General features: G+C 43.2%; 1 protein-coding gene across 1 annotated transcript in view; it reads right to left on the reverse strand.

The window, feature by feature from the left end:
• The window catches only part of TNRC6C (trinucleotide repeat containing adaptor 6C), a 1,532,250-nt gene that overhangs the window by 1,380,186 nt on the left and 130,185 nt on the right, over positions 1-21,879 (reverse strand). Inside the window, exons 2-3 of the mRNA XM_053709646.1 lie at positions 13,290-13,383; positions 11,706-11,727 (exon numbers count right to left, since the gene is read on the reverse strand). Coding sequence (XP_053565621.1) covers positions 11,706-11,727; positions 13,290-13,352 — 85 coding nt within the window. The 5' untranslated portion in view covers positions 13,353-13,383. The remainder of the gene's footprint in view (positions 1-11,705; positions 11,728-13,289; positions 13,384-21,879) is intronic.

A 21,879-nucleotide genomic window follows, 5' to 3' on the forward strand; every position in this document is an offset into this window, starting at 1 on the left:
AAGGGAAGGATAGAACTTATTGTCTCCATCTTGAACAGAGGGGATGTTCAGAAACTTGTTTAAGCCACTTAGGTCAGAATCGGGCGGAAAGTTCCTTTCTTTTTTTGGAACCAACGAAAAGGTTTGAGTAGTATCCCAAGCCTTGTTCCTCTACTTGGGAACCGGAACAATGACTCCTAAGGAGGACAGATCCGAAACGCACCCAGAAAGTCATCCCTCTTCTCTGATTTTGATGACAGATTTGAGAGAAGGAATCTGCCCTTGAGAGGAAGAGATTCGAACCAGAATTCTGTAACCCTGAGCAATGACCTCCAGGACCCAAGGATTCCTGCACAACCCTGAACCAAGGCTTCTGAGAAGCATGAAAGGTCAGCCCCCTACCTGATCCAGACAGATCGGGGGGTGACCCCTTCATGTGCCTATTTAGTCTCAGCTGGGCATTTTGTTCTGCTTGGACTTATTCCCAGGACTGAGCTGGCTTCCAAATCTTAGGTTGCTCCAGTCTTAGCAGAGGATTGCTGGCGCATGGGATTTTTCATAACGAAAGGAATGAAATTATTAGGTTGTCTCTTAGATCTGTTCTTTTTATCTTGCAGTAGGAAGGCACCCTTGCCACCCTGTAACCGTGGAAATAATGGAGTCCAGGAATGGACCAAACAAAATCTTGCCCATGAATGGAAGGGGACAGGAGTCTGGACTTGGTATTCAAGTCCGCAGACCGGACTTCAGCCACAGAGTCGGCGGACCCTGAACAGAAACCCAGCAGTTTTAAACGAATAATTTGCATATTCGCATCACAAATAAAAAGAATTAGCAACCCATAAAGCCTTAAATCTATCAAGAATAATATCAAGGGGACCTTCCACCCTCGATCAATTCTATAAGGAGTCAACACCAGTAGGTAGCCGATCCCGAAACCGCGGCAACTGCCGCCGCTGGTTGAAATAAATATCCCCGAATGTTTGAAACATCATTCTTAACAGAATTTGCATATTTCTATACATGGGCTCTTTGAACCGACAAACTATCCTCCAGTGGGATAGCAGTGTGTTTTGCCAGCGTGGAGACAGCGCTATCCACCTTAGGGATGGAACCCCACAACTCTAATTGAGAGTCCAGAACCGGGAACAGTTTCTTTAAAAGGCAGACGAAGGGGTGAAGGAAGAACCAATCCTCTCCCATTCGTTCTTAATAATGTTTGCCATCTTTACAGGAACAGGGAAAGTCTGAGGAACAACACTGTCTTCGTAAACTCTACCCAGTTTTAAGAATTAAAGGTTCTTCAGGCAGCTTGGCCTCTGGAACCTCTATGGTAGCCAGAACTTCCTTTAAAGAAAGCGCAAATGCTCCATTCTAAATCTAAAATCTGGTTCCCACGCAAATCAGAGGCTTAGAGGCAGCCGATTTGACCCAGAAAGTTCACACTCTGAAGTATCAGAAAGAACTTTCATCATCAGATAACCGTCCTATAAACTATAGCCAATAAACTAGATGATGACCCCTGGAAGGATAGCAATATTTGACCTTTCCGTTTGCACTTAGCCGGGCGAGTTAAAGAACTAATGGCCGAAGACATTGCGGTTTGTAACTGCCGCAGTGAAGTCTGGAGGTAAAAGGCCTCCTCCAGATGGCGGATCAGGGTGTGGCTATGGGAAACTGCATGTGTATTAGGAGATGAAGCAGGGTGCGCACCTCATGGATGGGGGACCCCTCAGCGGTGGAAGGCTCAGTGGTATCAAACATGTTAACCTTTTTGACATATTCACTTTTTCTAGGCATACGGAACATAATTGAGAGGGCTGGGTATACCTCGGTCTCCTCACAATATAAACAGGCATTAGTCTTAGGTAATAGAGGGAGTACCCCTCTAAAACGTCAGGAGTACTCCATAGGGCTATGGGCCTATGTCCTATTATATAAATAACAAACGTTATATAAAATATAAAAACGGCACCTTTAATACCGCCAATGGCTGGGGAACTCACCACCTACTATGACCCCATGCACACGAGAGAAACCGCTTTCTCTCCGAAAACCAGCACAGTCAGAGAGTATTAGAAAGAGTATAGAAAGTGAAACTATGACCACACCAGGTCACAAGAAGCGGCAACCTGAGGGACCCCCCCGCCTTCGCTAAGGAAAAAGCGTGCCAAGCTTGTAGGCAGCGCATCTCTGAAGTAACCTGTATGATCCACCTCAGCCTATGAGCCTCAGAACACATTTCACACATAATGCAGTATAATCAAAACAACTGTTCAAATAATCCCCCTCATGAGATATTAACCCTTGATTCCATACAGATAAAAGGAGCCACACTGTGACCCTGTTTTCTTGCATTAATCATGTGTGTATAATAAATTAACGATTTTTACCGGATTATATGCCGTTAGAACAGAAACACAGCCTATCAAATTTAACAGTCCCCCTGTAGCATCGCTCCTGACATAGACCTTGAGAGATGGAAGCAGGCAGTGAAACTCGTCAACAGTGATTGCTTAGGAGCTGTTAATACGGAGACTAGATGGGGTTCGCAGAAAGGACTCTCCCTGCATCTCCAGACTCTAACTTTAGTCAATGCTCTCACTGAGAGGGCTGACAAGACTACTTAAAACTCCAATCCCAATTCAAAAGGTAGATACTCTTCATAAGGAACTACTCCAAATCTTCTGACACTTCTCTGCCAACCTCCTGTGACGAAAGGCAAAGAATGACTGGGATATGAGGGAAGTGGGGGGAGGTATTTAAGGCCTTTGGCTGGGGGTGTCTTTACCTCCTCTTGGTGGCCAGGTTCTGCACTTTCCCACAAGAAAGGAATGAAGCTGTGGACTCTCCTCATATTAAGAAGGAAAAATGCATTCTTTAAACTTTGGAGAACTTTATAGCTGTGGTGAGCTGTAGACCCTGTCCTAGGATTAGACACAGACTCGCACATGAGATACAAGCTCATGAGATGGGGGAAACACTGAAGTATCCTTACACAGTAGATCATAGCAGGAGACAGTTTCATTGCTATATTATAGTAGCCAAAGGAAAGGAAAAACATGAATAAGGGGTGCACTTATATCTGCAGATATAAACTAAGTACGGAGGGAGGTATAAAGGGTATAAAAGAAATATTAAAGTTAAGTACAATAGCCCATTAAATACAACATTAAAGCTACCAACAACAAAATGTTAGTAGTAAACTCTGATTTGCCCCCAATGTCTTTCCACCTCCACTCGGTCCTGCCGAGAGGTCTCCCCTACACGCTTCTACAGATGGCTGCACTCCTCAGGATAAGGAAGTGAAGAAGTCCATCCCACCAGCCGTTACCAGTGAGCATTAAAACTCTTTTTTCCAATGTCAACTGGTGTTTCAATAGCTCAAGTGGAGACAGGGAGCTGTGTTAAGGGCTTTGGTTAGTACCGGAGAGCCACTAAAGATAGTTAACACTATTCTTAAAACAAAAGGAACCTAATTTTTTTCAAAAATGCCTCAAAAGTGCCCAACACTGCTCAAGTAGTTGTGTGGTGTGTGTACATGTCAGTATAATCCAAGGTGGAAGACAGCACACCCTCCAGATTGGGGCATGGAAAGAGACAAGCCAGATCTCAACTGCAGTGTAAAAAACAGAATTTATGTTTACCTGATAAATTACTTTCTCCAACGGTGTGTCCGGGTCCACGGCGTCATCTTACTTGTGGGATAGTCTCTTCCCCAACAGAAATGGGCAAGAGCCCAGCAAAGCTGGTCACATGATCCCTCCTAGGCTCCGCCTACCCCAGTCATGTCGACCGACGTTAAGGAGGAATATTTGCATAGGAGAAACACATATGTTACCGTGGTGACTGTAGTTAAAGGAAAATAAATTAACAGACCTGATTAAAAAACCAGGGCGGGCCGTGGGACCGGACACACTTTGGAGAAAGTAATTATCAGGTAAACATAAATTTCTGTTTTCTCCACAAAGGTGTGTGCCGGTCCACGGCGTCTCCTTACTTGTGGGGAACCAATACCAAAGCTTTAGGACACGGATGAAGGGAGGGAGCAAATCAGGTCACCTATAATGGAAGGCACCACGGCTTGCAAAACCTTTCCTCCCAAAAATAGCCTCAGAAGAAGCAAAAAGTTATCAAAATTTGTAAAATTTAGAAAATGTGGTGCAGTGAAGACCAAGTCGCTGCCCTTATATATCCTGATCAACAGAAGCCTCGTTCTTGAAGGCCCATGTGGAAGCCACAACCCTAGTGGAGTGAGCTGTGATTCTTTCAGGAGGGCTGCCGTCCGGCAGTCCTCATAAGCCAATCGGATAATGCTTTTAATCCAGAAGGAGAGAGAGGTAGAAGTTCGTTTTTTTGACCTCTCCGTTTACCAGAATAAACAAACAAAGACGAAGTTTGTCTGAATATCCTGTAGTAGCTGCTAAGTAAAATTTGAGAGCACGAACTACATCCAAGTTGTGCAACAAACGTTCCTTCTTTGAGGGACACAAAGAAGGGCACAACTATCTCCTGGTTAATGTTTTTGTTAGAAACAACTTTTGGAAGAAAACCAGGTTTAGTACGCAAAACCACCTTATCTGCATGGAACACCAGATAAGAAGAAGAACACACTGCAGAGCAGATAATTCCTGAAACTCTTCTAGCAGAAGAAATTGCAACCAAAAACAAAACTTTCCAAGATAATAACATTAATATCACGGAATGTAAGGGTTCAAACGGAACCCCCTGAAGAACCTGATCAGAACTAGGTTGAGACTCCAAGGAGGAGTCAAAATTTTGTAAACAGGCTTGATTCTAACCAGAGCCTGAACAAAGGCTAGAACATCTGGCACAGCTGCCAGCTTTTTGTGAAGTAACACAGACAAGGCAGAAATCTGTCCCATCAAGGAACTTGCAGATAATCCTTTTTCCAATCCTTCTCGAAGGAAGGATAGACTCTTAGGAATCTTAACCTTGTCCCAAGGGAATCCTGCAGATTCACACCAACAGATATACCAAATTATGTGGTAATTTATCTGGTTACAGGCTTTCAGGCCTGAACAAGAGTATTAATAACAGAATCCGAGAACCCTCGCTTTGATAAGATCAAGCGTTCAATCTCCAAGCAGTCAGCTGGAGTGGGTCGAACGGACCTAGAACAAGAAGGTCTCGTCTCAAAGGTAGCTTCCATGGTGGAACCGATGACATATTCACCAGATCTGCATACCAAGTCCTGCGTGGCCACGCAGGAGCTATCAAAATCACCGACGCCCTCTCCTGATTGATCCTGGCTACCAGCCTGGGGATGAGAGGAAACGGCGGGAACACATAAGCTAGTTTGAAGGTCCAAGGTGCTACTAGTGCATCCACTAGAGCCGCCTTGGGATCCCTGGATCTGTACCCGTAGTAAGGAACTCTGAAGTTCTGACGAGAGGCCATCAGATCCATGTCTGGAATGCCCCACGGTTGAGTGACTTGGGCAAAGATTTCCGGATGGAGTTCCCACTCCCCCGGATGCAATGTCTGACGACTCAGAAAATCCGCTTCCCAATTTTCCACTCCTGGGATGTGGATAGCAGACAGGTGGCAGGAGTGAGACTCCGCCCATAGAATGATTTTGGTCACTTCTTCCATCGCTAGGGAACTCCTTGTTCCCTCCTGATGGTTGATGTATGAACTTGGCCCTCGCTAGCTGAGGCCAAGCTTTGAGAGCATTGAATATCGCTCTCAGTTCCAGAATATTTATCGGTAGAAGAGATTCTACCCGAGACCAAAGACCCTGAGCTTTCAGGGATCCCCAGACCGCGCCCCAGCCCATCAGACTGGCGTCGGTCGTGACAATGACCCACTCTGGTCTGCGGAAGGTCATCCCTTGTGACAGGTTGTCCAGGGACAGCCACCAACGGAATGAGTCTCTGGTCCTCTGATTTACTTGTATCTTCGGAGACAAGTCTGAATAGTCCCCATTCCACTGACTGAGCATGAACAGTTGTAATGGTCTTAGATGAATGCGCACAAAAGGAACTATGTCCATTGCCGCTACCATCAAACCTATCACTTCCATGCACTGCGCTATGGAAGGACGAGGAACGGAATGAAGTATCCGACAAGAGTCTAGAAGTTTTGTTTTTCTGGCTTCTGTCAGAAAAATCCTCATTTCTAAGGAGTCTATTATAGTTCCCAAGAAGGGAACCCTCGTTGACGGAGATAGAGAACTCTTTTCCACGTTCACTTTCCATCCGTGAGATCTGAGAAAGGCCAGGACAATGTCCGTGTGAGCCTTAACTTGAGGAAGGGACGACGCTCGAATCAGAATGTCGTCCAAGTAAGGTACTACAGCAATGCCCCTTGGTCTTAGCACCGCCAGAAGGGACCCTAGTACCTATGAGAAAATCCTAGGAGCAGTGGCTAATCCGAAAGAAAACGCCACGAACTGGAAATGCTTGTCCAGGAATGCAAACCTTAGGAACCGATGATGTTCCTTGTGGATAGGAATATGTAGATACGCATCCTTGAAATCCACCTTGGTCATGAATTGACCTTCCTGGATGGAAGGAAGAAGTGTTCGAATGGTTTCCATCTTGAACGATGGAACCTTGAGAAACTTGTTCAAGATCTTGAGATCTAAGATTGGTCTGAACGTTCCCTCTTTTTTGGGAACTATGAACAGATTGGAGTAGAACCCCATCCCTTGTTCTCCTAATGGAACAGGATGAATCACTCCCATTTTTAGCAGGTCTTCTACCCAATGTAAGAATGCCTGTCTTCTTATGTGGTCTGAAGACAACTGAGACCTGTGGAACCTCCCCCTTGGAGGAAGCCCCTTGAACTCCAGAGAATAACCTTGGGAGACTATTTCTAGCGCCCAAGGATCCAGAACATCTCTTGCCCAAGCCTGAGCGAAGAGAGAGAGTCTGCCCCCCACCAGATCCGGTCCCGGATCGGGGGCCCGCATTTCATGCTGTCTTGGTAGCAGTGGCAGGTTTCCTGGCCTGCTTTCCTTTGTTCCATCCTTGCATAGGTCTCCAGGCTGGATTGGCTTGAGAAGTATTACCTTCCTGCTTAGAGGACGTAGCCCTTGGGGCTGATCCGTTTCTGCGAAAGGGACGAAACTTAGGTTTATTTTTGGTCTTGAAAAGACCTATCCTGAGGAAGGGCGTGGCCCTTGCCCCCAGTGATATCAGAGATAATCTCTTTCAAGTCAGGGCCAAAGAGTGTTTTCCCCTTGAAAGGAATGTCAAGCAATTTGTTCTTGGAAGACGCATCCGCTGCCCAAGATTTTAACCAAAGCGCTCTGCGCCACAATAGCAAACCCAGAATTTTTTCGCCGCTAACCTAGCCAATTGCAAGGTGGCGTCTAGGGTGAAAGAATTAGCCAATTTAAGAGCACGAATTCTGTCCATAATCTCCTCATAAGAAGAAGAATTACTAATAATCGCCTTTCCTAGCTCATCAAACTAGAAACACGCGGCTGCAGTGACAGGGACAATGCATGCAATTGGTTGTAGAAGGGAACCTTGCTGAACAAACATCTTTTTTAGCAGACCTTCTAATTTTTTATCCATAGGATCTTGGAAAGCACAACTATCTTCTATGGGTATAGTGGCGCGCTTGTGTAGAGTAGAAACCGCCCCCTCGACCTTGGGGACTGTCTGCCATCAGTCCTTTCTGGGGTCGACTATAGGAAAACAATTTTTTAAATATGGGGGGAGGTACTAAAGGAATACCGGGCCTGTCCCATTCTTTACTAACAATGTACGCCACCCGCTTGGATATAGGAAAAGCTTCGGGGGGCCCCGGGGCCTCTAAGAACTTTTCCATTTTACATAGTGGTTCTGGAATGACCAGATAATCACAATCATCCAAATTGGATAACACCTCCTTAAGCAGAGCGCGGAGATGTTCCAACTTAAATTTAAAAGTAATCACATCAGGTTCAGCTTGTTGAGAAATGTTTCCTGAATCTGAAATTTCTCCCTAAGACAAAACCTCCCTGGCCCCCTCAGACTGGTGTAGGGGCCCTTCAGAAACCATATCATCAGCGTTCTCATGCTCTACAGAATTTTCTAAAACAGAGCAGTCGCGCTTTCGCTGATAAGTGGGCATATTGGCTAAAATGTTTTTGATAGAATTATCCATTACAGCCGTTAAATGTTGCATAGTAAGGAGTATTGGCGCACTAGATGTACTAGGGGCCTCCTGTATGGGCAAGACTGGTGTAGACGAAGGAGGGGATGATGCAGTACCATGCTTACTCCCCTCACTTGAGGAATCATCTTGGGCATCATTTTTACTAAATTTTTTTATGACATAAAATACATATAGTTAAATGAGAAGGAACCTTGGTTTCCCCACAGTCAGAACACAATCTATCTGGTAGTTCAGACATGTTAAACAGGCATAAACTTGATAACAAAGCACAAAAAACGTTTTAAAATAAAACCGTTACTGTCACTTTAAATTTTAAACTAAACACACTTTATTACTGCAATTGCGAAAAAGTATGAAGGAATTGTTCAAAATTCACCAAAATTTCACCACAGTGTCTTAAAGCCTTAAAAGTATTGCACACCAAATTTGGAAGCTTTAACCCTTAAAATAACGGAACCGGAGCCGTTTTTATATTTAACCCCTTTACAGTCCCTGGAATCTGCTATGCTGAGACCCAACCAAGCCCAAAGGGGAATACGATACCAAATGATGCCTTCAGAAAGACTTTTCTATGTATCAGAGCTCCACACACATGCAGCTGCATGCCATGCTGTCCTCAAAAACAAGTGCGCCATACCGGCGCGAAAATGAGGCTCTGACTATGATTAGGGAAAGCCCCTAAAGAATAAGGTGTCTAAAACAGTGCCTGCCGATATAATCATATCAAAATACCCAGAATAAATGATTCCTCAAGGCTAAATATGTGTTAATAATGAATCGATTTAGCCCAGAAAAAGTCTACAGTCTTAATAAGCCCTTGTGAAGCCCTTATTTACTATCTTAATAAACATGGCTTACCGGATCCCATAGGGAAAATGACAGCTTCCAGCATTACATCGTCTTGTTAGAATGTGTCATACCTCAAGCAGTAAGAGACTGCACACTGTTCCCCCAACTGAAGTTAATTGCTCTCAACAGTCCTGTGTGGAACAGCCATGGATTTTAGTTACGGTGCTAAAATCATTTTCCTCATACAAACAGAAATCTTCATCTCTTTTCTGTTTCTGAGTAAATAGTACATACCAGCACTATTTTAAAATAACAAACTCTTGATTGAATAATAAAAACTACAGTTAAACACTAAAAAACTCTAAGCCATCTCCGTGGAGATGTTGCCTGTACAACGGCAAAGAGAATGACTGGGGTAGGCGGAGCCTAGGAGGGATCATGTGACCAGCTTTGCTGGGCTCTTTGCCATTTCCTGTTGGGGAAGAGAATATCCCACAAGTAAGGATGACGCCGTGGACCGGACACACCTATGTTGGAGAAATTCAAACTTTTTCCAGCCACCAATTCTTTAAAACACCTTTATTCTTTAAGCAGGGTCCATAGGTATAAACATACAAACAACAACACTTTGTTGTTTGTATGTTTATACCTATGGACCCTGCTTAAAGAATAAAGGTCTTTTAAAGAATTGGTGGCTGGAAAAAGTTTGAATTTTTACAGTGTGTACATGTCCCCAGGTTATGTGAATCGTGTGAATTATGTGAACATGCTCATGCTAACAGAAAGGTTGGCTATGAAGATGCATTGTTCTTACCTGTCAGCACCATTGTCTACTGTGCTTACTTCAGATGCAGATAAACTGCTTCCAGTAGATGGACCCATCCAAGTCCGAAAACTACAATTTTACCCTCTGTCCTGTTTGTAGGCAATCTGAGAGAGAAACTGGGTCTCAGATTAAAATTGGGTCTCAGATTGTTTGGAGAACCACTATAAACAACGTGAAGATCAGGCCTTCAGAATTCACCTCACTTTATCTTCTGGGATTCTGGGAGATTGGGAGGGATTAAAGCTCTGGTATGTAGGGATGATTTTGCCGCCTAGTGGACTGGAGTGTAATCCCACATGTGATCTTGAGGACTCTAACCATCGTATGAAAGAAAAGGGATTATATCCCTTGTAGTGTTAAAGACATACAGGGAGTGCAGAATTATTAGGCAAGTTGTATTTTTGAGGATTAATTTTATTATTGAACAACAACCATGTTCTCAATGAACCCAAAAAACTCATTAATATCAAAGCTGAGTAGTTTTTAGTTTGTTTTTAGTCATAGCTATTTTTGTGGGATATCTGTGTGTGCAGGTGACTATTACTGTGCATAATTATTAGGCAACTTAACAAAAAACAAATATATACCCATTTCAATTATTTCTTTTTACCAGTGAAACCAATATAACATCTCAACATTCACAAATATACATTTCTGACATTCAAAAACAAAACAAAAACAAATCAGTGACCAATATAGCCACCTTTCTTTGCAAGGACACTCAAAAGCCTGCCATCCATGGATTCTGTCAGTGTTTTGATCTGTTCACCATCAACATTGCGTGCAGCAGCAACCACAGCCTCCCAGACACTGTTCAGAGAGGTGTACTGTTTTCCCTCCTTGTAAATCTCACATTTGATGATGGACCACAGGTTCTCAATGGGGTTCAGATCAGGTGAACAAGGAGGCCATGTCATTAGATTTTCTTCTTTTATACCCTTTCTTGCCAGCCACGCTCTGGAGTACTTGGACGCGCGTGATGGAGCATTGTCCTGCATGAAAATCATGTTTTTCTTGAAGGATGCAGACTTCTTCCTGTACCACTGCTTGAAGAAGGTGTCTTCCAGAAACTGGCAGTAGGACTGGGAGTTGAGCTTGACTCCATCCTCAACCTGAAAAGGCCCCACAAGCTCATCTTTAATGATACCAGCCCAAACCAGTACTCCACCTCCACCTTGCTGGCGTCTGAGTCGGACTGGAGCTCTCTGCCCTTTACCAATCCAGCCACAGGCCCATCCATCTGGCCCATCAAGACTCACTCTCATTTCATCAGTCCATAAAACCTTAGAAAAATCAGTCTGGAGATATTTCTTGGCCCAGTCTTGACGTTTCAGCTTGTGTGTCTTGTTCAGTGGTGGTCATCTTTCAGCCTTTCTTACCTTGGCCATGTCTCTGAGTATTGCACACCTTGTGCTTTTGGGCACTCCAGTGATGTTGCAGCTCTGAAATATGGCCAAACTGGTGGCAAGTGGCATCTTGGCAGCTGCACGCTTGACTTTTCTCAGTTCATGGGCAGTAATTTTGCGCCTTGGTTTTTCCACACGCTTCTTGCGACCCTGTTGACTATTTTGAATGAAACGCTTGATTGTTCGATGATCACGCTTCAGAAGCTTTGCAATTTTAAGAGTGCTGCATCCCTCTGCAAGATATCTCACTATTTTTGACTTTTCTGAGCCTGTCAAGTCCTTCTTTTGACCCATTTTGCCAAAGGAAAGGAAGTTGCCTAATAATTATGCACACCTGATATAGGGTGTTGATGTCATTAGACCACACCCCTTCTCATTACAGAGATGCACATCACCTAATATGCTTAATTGGTAGTAGGCTTTCGAGCCTATACAGCTTGGAGTAAGACAACATGCATAAAGAGGATGATGTGGTCAAAATACTCATTTGCCTAATAATTCTGCACTCTCTGTATGTGTGGAACAGTGAAAAGTCAACTGAAATAAATAGCAGATGTGAGAGTCCTACTAACCTTTGGTTTTTTGTTCAGCAGCCTAAAAGAGAGAAGAAAAAATATTTCAATAAAAAGCAGTCATGGTATGAGAAGACTAAAATAGCTTTAAAAATTGAATGAACATGCAATTATCCCTCTGACTTTAAAGGGATATGAATCCCAATATTTTTCTCTCAGATAAAGCATACAGTTTGTAATGTCCCTTTAACTGGGCTCCACCCCTTTAGCCTTTATAACTTCACTTCCCCTTGTACACATTGCTTGATTATTTTGTGTACTCTGAGTTCCTCTCTGGCTACTCAGTCACTTTGTCTCAAGTCCTTATTTTTGTTACAATTGATATTCCTTTAATTCCTATACTGGAACCTTTGTCGCTATTTGTACCCTTAGCCCTCTTCCCTTCATTGTGCTTTTCAACTACACCTTGCTCCGCTGTCTACGGATTATTCTTGGTATGAGGATCCGGATCTACCTTACTGGCATATCCCTCCGCTCATTTCCACGCTGAGGATCACACGCTGCATACTGCTCACGCAGCTCTCACCTGCACGCTCTGCTGCTCTGTTTGCTATTTCATCTCCGGAACGACCGCATCTACTTGGATACCACCTACCTGGGTTTTGTCACGCAAGTACTTTAGCTCATGTTTGGAGTATACTTGTCTCTCTCAGTGTGTTTCATATTTATCTGCTAATCCACTAACTGCATTAAGCTGCTTCCTTCAACTGTGTCTGCTTGCCTGCCTGTGTCTCACTTAACTTGCTTGTACTCCACCCTGAGACTATACTTAACATTTAACTGCAGCTTGCAAGCATTAACCTGTTACTCTCCAGTGTTATATACTTGGAAGAACTCTGCTCTCTGACATAACTTTACTTATAATCAGTTTCTACCATTTATATATATATTCAAACAGTTTTATATATATATCTATCTATATATCTATCTATATATATATATATATATATATATATATATATATATATATATATTCCATTGCTGGTTCTTTTCTGTATTAACTGCTGTTGATTTGATTATCAATCATAACTTTTGGTGTTCAGTTATTCAGCTACACTTAATCTGTTTGCCAGTTTTAAGTAATTATAAACAGATTATTACACAGTTTTAAACAACTTTCTAATTTACTTCTATTATCAAATTTTCATTATACTCTTGGTATCTTTTGTTGAAAAGCAGAGGCTTATGTTTAGGCGCCGGCCCATTTCTGGAACACTACATGGCAGCAGTTTTGCAAGAATGTTATTCATTTGCAAGAGCACTAGATGGCAGCACTATTTCTTGCTATGTAGTGCTCCAGATGCCTACCTAGGTATCTCTTCAACAGAGAATATCATGGGAAATAACCAAATTTTATAATAGAAGTAAATTTAATGCTCTGTCTAAATAACAATATATATATATATATTTGATTAGGGTCATATCCCTTTAAGCAAAAGGTTATTCATCCTTCATTCCCCCATGTATATCTGGTACATACTATAGGGTTTTTTAACAATCCATAGTCATGCATCATTCAGAATCAAGGGAAGCATATATATAGAAGAAATTCAAATTGCATTTGCAGTGACAATGTATATTGACCTTTTTCTGAGCAGCGTCCTTCTTTTTCTTTTCTTCCTGCTTTTTCTTTTTCTTTTCTTCCATCAAATGTTCCTCTTCTTGAGTTACTTTCTCCCTGAGAAATGAATAAGGTTATGACAATATGATATACGTTTCGAATAAGAAAAAACAAAATTTATGCTTACCTGATAAATTTCTTTCTTTTGCGATGTACCGAGTCCACGGAATCATCCTAACTTGTGGGATATTGTCCTTCCTGACAGGAAGTAGCAAAGAGAGCACCACAGCAGAGCTGTCTATATAGCTCCCCCCTTAACTCCACCCCCCAGTCATTCGACCGAAGGCCAAGGAAGAAAAGGAGAAACTATAAGGTGCAGAGGTGACTGAAGTTTACATAAAAAAAATACTATCTGTCTTGAATAGACAGGGCGGACCGTGGACTTGGTACATCGCAAAAAGAAATTTATCAGGTAAGCATAAATTTTGTTTTCTTTTGCATGATGTACCGAGTCCACGGATTCATCCTAACTTGTGGAATACCAATACCAAAGCTTTAGGACACGGATGAAGGGAGGGACAAGACAGGAACCTAAACAGAAGGTACCACTGCTTGCAAAACCTTTCTCCCAAAAATAGCCTCCGAAGAAGCAAAAGTATCGAATTTGTAAAATTTGGCAAAAGTATGCAGTGAAGACCAAGTCGCTGCCTTACAAATCTGTTCAACAGAAGCCTCATTTTTGAAAGCCCATGTGGAAGCCACAGCTCTAGTAGAATGAGCTGTAAACCTTTCAGGAGGCTGCTGTCCAGCAGTCTCATAAGCCAAACGGATGATGCTTTTCAGTCAAAAAGAAAGAGAAGTCGCCGTAGCCTTTTGACCACTACGCTTTCCAGAATAGACCACAAACAAGGAAGATGTTTGCCGAAAATCTTTGGTTGCCTGCAAATAAAATTTCAAAGCATGAACCACGTCCAAGTTGTGCAACAGACGTTCCTTCTTACAAGAAGAATTAGGACACAGAGAAGGAACAACAATTTCTTGATTGATATTCCTGTTGGTAACAACCTTAGGTAGGAACCAGGCTTGGTACGCAAAACCACCTTATCAGCATGGAACACAAGAAAAGGAGAGTCACATTGTAATGCAGATAGTTCAGAAACTCTTTGAGCTGAAGAGATAGCAACTAGGAACAAAACTTTCCAAGATAAAAGCTTAATATCTATGGAATGCATGGGTTCAAACGGAACCCCCTGAAGAACTCTAAGAACTAAATTTAGACTCCATGGCGGAGCAATAGGTTTAAACACAGGCTTAATTCTAACTAAAGCCTGACAAAAAGCCAGAACGTCTGGAACATCTGCCAGACGCTTGTGCAACAAAATAGACAGAGCAGATATCTGTCCCTTTAGGGAACTAGCTGATCATGCTTTCTCCAATCCCTCTTGGAGAAAAGACAAAATCGTAGGAATCCTGATTTTACTACAGGAGAAGCCTTTGGATTCGCACCAAAAAAGATATTTACGCCATATCTTATGATAAATTTTCCTGGTAACAGGCTTTCGAGCCTGAATCAAGGTATTTATGACTGACTCAGAGAAACCCCACTTTGATAGAATCAAGTGTTCAATCTCCAAGAAGTCAGTTGCAGAGAAATTATATTTGGATGCTTGAATGGACCTTGAATCAGAAGGTCCTGTCTCAATGGCAGAGACCATGGTGGAAGGGATGACATGTCCACCAGGTCTGCACCAAGTCCTGCGTGGCCACGCAGGCGCTAACAAAATCACTGATGCTATCTCCTGTTTGATTCTGGCAATTAGACGTGGAAGGAGCGGGAAAGGTGGAAACACATATGCCAGGTTGAACGACCAGGGTACTGCTAGAGCATCTATCAGTACAGCCTGAGGTTCCCTTGACCTGGAGCCGTAACGAGGAAGTTTGGCGTTCTGACGAGACGCCATCAGATCCAACTCTGGTGTGCCCCATAGCCGAACCAGCTGAGCAAACACCTCCGGGTGGAGTTCCCACTCCCCCGGATGAAAAGTGTGACGACTTAGAAAATCTGCCTCCCAGTTATCTACACCTGGAATATAGATCGCTGACAGATGGCAAGAGTGAGCCTCTGCCCATTGGATTATCCTTGAGACCTCTATCATCGCTAAGGAACTCTTTCTTCCGCCCTGATGATTGATATAAGCCACGGTCGTGATGTTGTCCGACTAAAACCTGATGAATCTGGCCGAAGCCAGCTGAGGCCATGCCTGGAGAGCATTGAATATCGCTCTTAATTCCAGAATATTTATCGGTAGGAGAGCCTCCTCCCGAGTCCACAAACCCTGAGCTTTCAGGGAATTCCAGACTGCACCCCAGCCCAGAAGACAAAACACATTCCCTGGGACAGATAATCCTGTGACAACCACCAAAGAAGAGAGTCTCTGGTCTCTTGATCCAGATTTATCTGAGGAGATAAATCCACATAATCCCCATTCCACTGATTGAGCATGCATAGTTGCAATGGTCTGAGATGCAAGCGAGCAAACGGAACTATGTCCATTGCCGCTACCATTAGTCCGATTACCTCCATACACTGAGCCACTGACGGCCGAGGAATGGAATGAAGAGCTCGGCAGGTGGACAAAATCTCGGCAGGTGGACTACCTGGTTTATCCCACTCCTTAGTAACAATGTCCGAAAACCTCTTAGGGACCGGAAACACATCAGTGTAAACAGGAACCTCTAAATATTTGTCCATTTTACACAATTTCTCTGGAGCTACAATAGGGTCACAATCATCCAGAGTATCTACAACCTCCCTGAGCAATAAGCGGAGGTGCTCTAGCTTAAATTTAAATGCCTGGAAAGCAAAACAAACAAAAAGCAGCGCTTCACCAACAATTTTCTAGGGTAAATAGTAACAGTGTTACCAACAATCTTGCAACCAGACAAGTCATCTATAGCATATAGGGGTGTGAGAATGATTCCACCATCTGTGTTTAATTCTTTCAACCGGTCCTAATGCAGCCGCTCTCCGTCCTGTGTCTCTCTCCCCACACTGGATAACAACGTGATGCAATTTTAACTGTAAAGTAGAACAGCGCAGAGGGACCAGATTCAAGGTAGTAATTTTATTCACAGGTATGCACAACACAATACAAATCCTACTTACAAAAGGTAGGTTAAAACAAGCCTTTCACAATCTATGATGTGAACATATGCGGTCTGGAAAAAGGAAGCCCACAGCTAGCTTGCACGTCTCACCGCCACTTTTGGGAACTACACACGGCTAGGATCACAGCGGGAAGCTTCATCCGGTCCTTTCGACGCGTTTCCCCCGGAGTACGCCCGGGCTTTTTCAAGAGCAAGATAGTGAATGGAGGGGAGTGTCACTATTTGAAGCCGGTACTTCCACCTGAATAACATCAACCAACCAGGATACACTATAGGCACACACCCTCTTAACCAACGATATTGCAAGTACATAGAAAATTGCAATAGCTTGAAAACATTACATATACCATTGACACGGATAAAATACAAATAGATGTTTTGCAATAAAATACTAAAAAATTAAACAATGTTATCAGGTGAATGCAGAAATTGTTGTTCTTAGCGTATACTCACAAAAAAATGTATTACAATGACATTAAAAACCCACATTAAAAACAGCATAAATACTTGCTAACAGAAATTTGATATCTACAATCAGCATTATAAAATTTATACACCTATACACTTATTAAAAAGTTGATAAACTGTTGCGACCTTAAATCAATAAAACCTCACATTCCTAAAACTCATATTAAAAAACATAATTTATGCTTACCTGATAAATTCCTTTCTTCTGTAGTGTGATCAGTCCACGGGTCATCATTACTTGTGGGATATTAACTGCTCCCCTACAGGAAGTGCAAGAGGATTCACCCAGCAGAGTTGCTATATAGCTCCTCCCCTCTACGTCACCTCCAGTCATTCGACCAAGGACCAACGAGAAAGGAGAAGCCAAGGGTGTAGTGGTGACTGGAGTATAATTTAAAAAATATTTACCTGCCTTAAAAAACAGGGCGGGCTGTGGACTGATCACACTACAGAAGAAAGGAATTTATCAGGTAAGCATAAATTATGTTTTCTTCTGTTAAGTGTGATCAGTCCACGGGTCATCATTACTTGTGGGATACCAATACCAAAGCAAAAGTACACGGATGACGGGAGGGATAGGCAGGCTCTTTATACAGAAGGAACCACTGCCTGAAGAACCTTTCTCCCAAAAATAGCCTCCGAGGAAGCAAAAGTGTCAAATTTGTAAAATTTGGAAAAAGTATGAAGCGAAGACCAAGTTGCAGCCTTGCAAATCTGTTCAACAGAGGCCTCATTCTTAAAGGCCCAAGTGGAAGCCACAGCTCTAGTGGAATGAGCTGTAATTCTTTCAGGAGGCTGCTGTCCAGCAGTCTCATAAGCTAAACGAATTATGCTACGAAGCCAAAAAGAGAGAGAGGTAGCAGAAGCTTTTTGACCTCTCCTCTGACCAGAGTAAACGACAAACAGGGAAGACGTTTGTCGAAAATCTTTAGTTGCCTGTAAATAAAATTTAAGGGCACGAACTACATCCAGATTGTGCAAAAGACGTTCCTTCCTCGAAGAAGGATTTGGGCACAAGGATGGAACAACAATCTCCTGATTGATATTCCTGTTAGTGACTACCTTAGGTAAGAACCCAGGCTTAGTACGCAGAACTACCTTATCCGAGTGAAAAATCAAATAAGGAGAATCACAATGTAAGGCTGATAACTCAGAGACTCTTCGAGCCGAGGAAATAGCCATTAAAAATAGAACTTTCCAAGATAACAACTTTATATCAATGGAATGAAGGGGTTCAAACGGAACACCCTGTAAAACGTTAAGAACAAGGTTTAAACTCCATGGTGGAACCACAGCTTTAAACACAGGTTTAATCCTGGCCAAAGCCTGACAAAAAGCCTGAACGTCTGGAACTTCTGACAGACGCTTGTGTAACAGAATGGACAGAGCTGAGATCTGTCCCTTTAAGGAACTAGCGGATAACCCCTTTTCTAAACCTTCTTGTAGAAAAGACAATATCCTAGGAATCCTAACCTTACTCCAAGAGTAACCTTTGGATTCGCACCAATATAGGTATTTACGCCATATTTTATGGTAAATCTTTCTGGTAACAGGCTTCCTAGCCTGTATTAAGGTATCAATAACTGACTCAGAAAAACCACGCTTTGATAAGATCAAGCGTTCAATTTCCAAGCAGTCAGCTTCAGAGAAGTTAGATTTTGATGTTTGAAAGGACCCTGAATCAGAAGGTCCTGTTTCAGAGGTAACGACCAAGGTGGACAGAATGACATGTCCACCAGATCTGTATACCAAGTCCTGCGTGGCCATGCAGGCGCTATTAGAATCACTGATGCTTTCTCCTGTTTGATTCTGGCAATCAATCGAGGAAGCATCGGGAAAGGTGGAAACACATAAGCCATCCTGAAGGTCCATGGTGCTGTCAAGGCATCTATCAGGACCGCTCCCGGATCCCTGGATCTGGACCCGTAGCGCGGAAGTTTGGCGTTCTGTCGAGACGCCATGAGATCTATCTCTGGTTTGCCCCAACGTCGAAGTATTTGGGCAAAGACCTCTGGATGAAGTTCCCACTCCCCCGGATGAAAAGTCTGACGACTTAAGAAATCCGCCTCCCAGTTCTCCACTCCCGGGATGTGGATTGCAGACAGGTGGCAAGAGTGAGACTCTGCCCAGCGAATTATCTTCGATACTTCCATCATTGCTAGGGAGCTTCTTGTCCCTCCCTGATGGTTGATATAAGCTACAGTCGTGATGTTGTCCGACTGGAACCTGATGAACCCCCGAGCTGCTAACTGGGGCCAAGCCAGAAGAGCATTGAGGACTGCTCTCAATTCCAGAATGTTTATTGGAAGAAGACTCTCCTCCTGATTCCATAGTCCCTGAGCCTTCAGAGAATTCCAGACAGCGCCCCAACCTAGTAGGCTGGCGTCTGTTGTTACAATTGACCAGTCTGGCCTGCTGAATGGCATTCCCCTGGACAGATGTGGCCGATAAAGCCACCATAGAAGAGAATTTCTGGTCTCTTGAATGGAATGAAGGACACGGCATGCATTTTGAAGTTTTGTTAACCTGTCCTCTGTCAGGTATCAGAGTCCCCAGGAAGGGAACTCTTGTGAGTGGAAAGAGAGAACTTTTCTCTTCGTTCACTTTCCATCCATGCGACCTTAGAAATGCCAGTACTATCTCTGTATGAGATTTGGCAGTTTGAAAGCTTGAAGCTTGTATCAGTATGTCGTCTAAGTACGGAGCTACTGAAATTCCTCGCAGTCTTAGTACCGCCAGAAGAGTGCCCAGAACCTTTGTGAAGATTCTTGGAGCCGTAGCCAGTCCGAATGGAAGAGCTACAAACTGGTAATGCCTGTCTAAAAAGGCAAACCTTAGATACCGGTAATGACTTCTGTGAATCGGTATGTGAAGGTAAGCATCCTTTAAATCCACTGTGGCCAAGTACTGACCCTCTTGGATCATGGGCAAAATTGTTCGAATAGTTTCCATCTTGAACAATGGAACTCTTAGGAATTTGTTTAGGATCTTTAAATCCAAGATTGGCCTGAAGGTTCCCTCTTTTTTGGGAACTACAAACAGATTTGAGTAAAACCCTTGTCCTTGTTCCAACCACGGAACTGGATGGATCACTCCCATTAATAAAAGATCTTGTACGCAGCGTAGAAACGCTTCCTTCTTTGTTAGGTTTGTTGACAACCTTGACAGATGAAATCTCCCTCTTGGGGGAGAGGATTTGAAGTCCAGAAGGTATCCCTGAGATATGATCTCTAACGCCCAGGGATCCTGAACATCTCTTGCCCAAGCCTGGGCGAAGAGGGAAAGTCTGCCCCCCACTAGATCCGGTCCCGGATCGGGGGCCCTCAATTCATGCTGTCTTAGGGGCAGCAGCAGGTTTTCTGGCCTGTTTGCCCCTGTTCCAGGACTGGTTAGGTTTCCAGCCTTGTCTGTAGCGAGCAACAGCTCCTTCCTGTTTTGGTGCAGAGGAAGTTGATGCTGCTCCTGCTTTGAAATTACGAAAGGAACGAAAATTGGACTGTCTAGCCTTGGCTTTGGCCTTGTCCTGAGGCAGGGCATGACCTTTACCTCCTGTAATGTCATCAATAATCTCTTTCAAGCCGGGCCCGAATAAGGTCTGCCCTTTGAAAGGAATATTAAGCAATTTAGATTTAGACGTAACATCAGCTGACCAGGATTTTAGCCACAGAGCTCTGCGTGCCTGAATGGCGAATCCTGAATTTTTAGCCGCAAGTTTAGTTAAATGTACTACGGCATCTGAAATAAATGAATTAGCTAACTTAAGGAATTTAAGTTTGTGTGTGATGTCATCTAGTGTGGATGATTGAAGTGTCTCTTCCAGAGACTCAAACCAAAATGCTGCTGCAGCCGTGACAGGCGCAATACATGCAAGAGGTTGCAATATAAAACCTTGTTGAACAAACATTTTCTTAAGGTAACCCTCTAATTTTTTATCCATTGGATCTGAAAAAGCACAGCTATCCTCCACTGGGATAGTGGTACGCTTAGCTAAAGTAGAAACTGCTCCCTCCACCTTAGGGACCATTTGCCATAAGTCCCGTGTGGCGGCGTCTATTGGAAACATTTTTCTGAATATAGGAGGGGGTGAGAAAGGCACACCGGGTCTATCCCACTCCTTAGTAACAATGTCAGTAAGTCTCTTAGGTATAGGAAAAACGTCAGTACTCGTCGGTACCGCAAAATATTTATCCAACCTACACATTTTTTCTGGGATTGCAACTGTGTTACAATCATTCAGAGCCGCTAATACCTCCCCTAGTAACACACGGAGGTTCTCAAGCTTAAATTTAAAATTTGAAATGTCTGAGTCCAGTTTATTTGGATCAGAACCGTCACCCACAGAATGAAGCTCTCCGTCTTCACGTTCTGCAAACTGTGACGCAGTATCAGACATGGCCCTTGCATTATCAGCGCACTCTGTTCTCACCCCAGAGTGATCACGTTTACCTCTTAGTTCTGGTAGTTTAGCCAAAACTTCAGTCATAACAGTAGCCATATCTTGTAATGTGATTTGTAATGGCCGCCCAGATGCACTCGGCGCTACAATATCACGCACCTCCTGAGCGGGAGATGCAGGTACTGACACGTGAGGCGAGTTAGTCGGCATAACTCTCCCCTCGTTGTTTGGTGAAATATGTTCAATTTGTACAGATTGACTATTTTTTAAAGTAGCATCAATACATTTAGTACATAAATTTCTATTGGGCTCCACTTTGGCATTAACACATATAGCACAGAGATATTCCTCTGAATCAGACATGTTTAACACACTAGCAAATAAACAGCAACTTGTAAATACTTTTCAAAGTAATTTACAAATAATATGAAAACGAACTGTGCCTTTAAGAAGCACAGAAAAATATTATAACAGATAAAATAATTAAGTTATAGCATCAATCTTTGTCAGAATATACAGTTTTAGCAAAGGATTGTTCCCCTCAGCAAATGATAACTAACCCAGGCAGCAGAAAAAAATAC

Source organism: Bombina bombina, chromosome 1, assembly GCF_027579735.1.
Source record: "Bombina bombina isolate aBomBom1 chromosome 1, aBomBom1.pri, whole genome shotgun sequence".
NCBI lineage: Eukaryota > Metazoa > Chordata > Amphibia > Anura > Bombinatoridae > Bombina > Bombina bombina.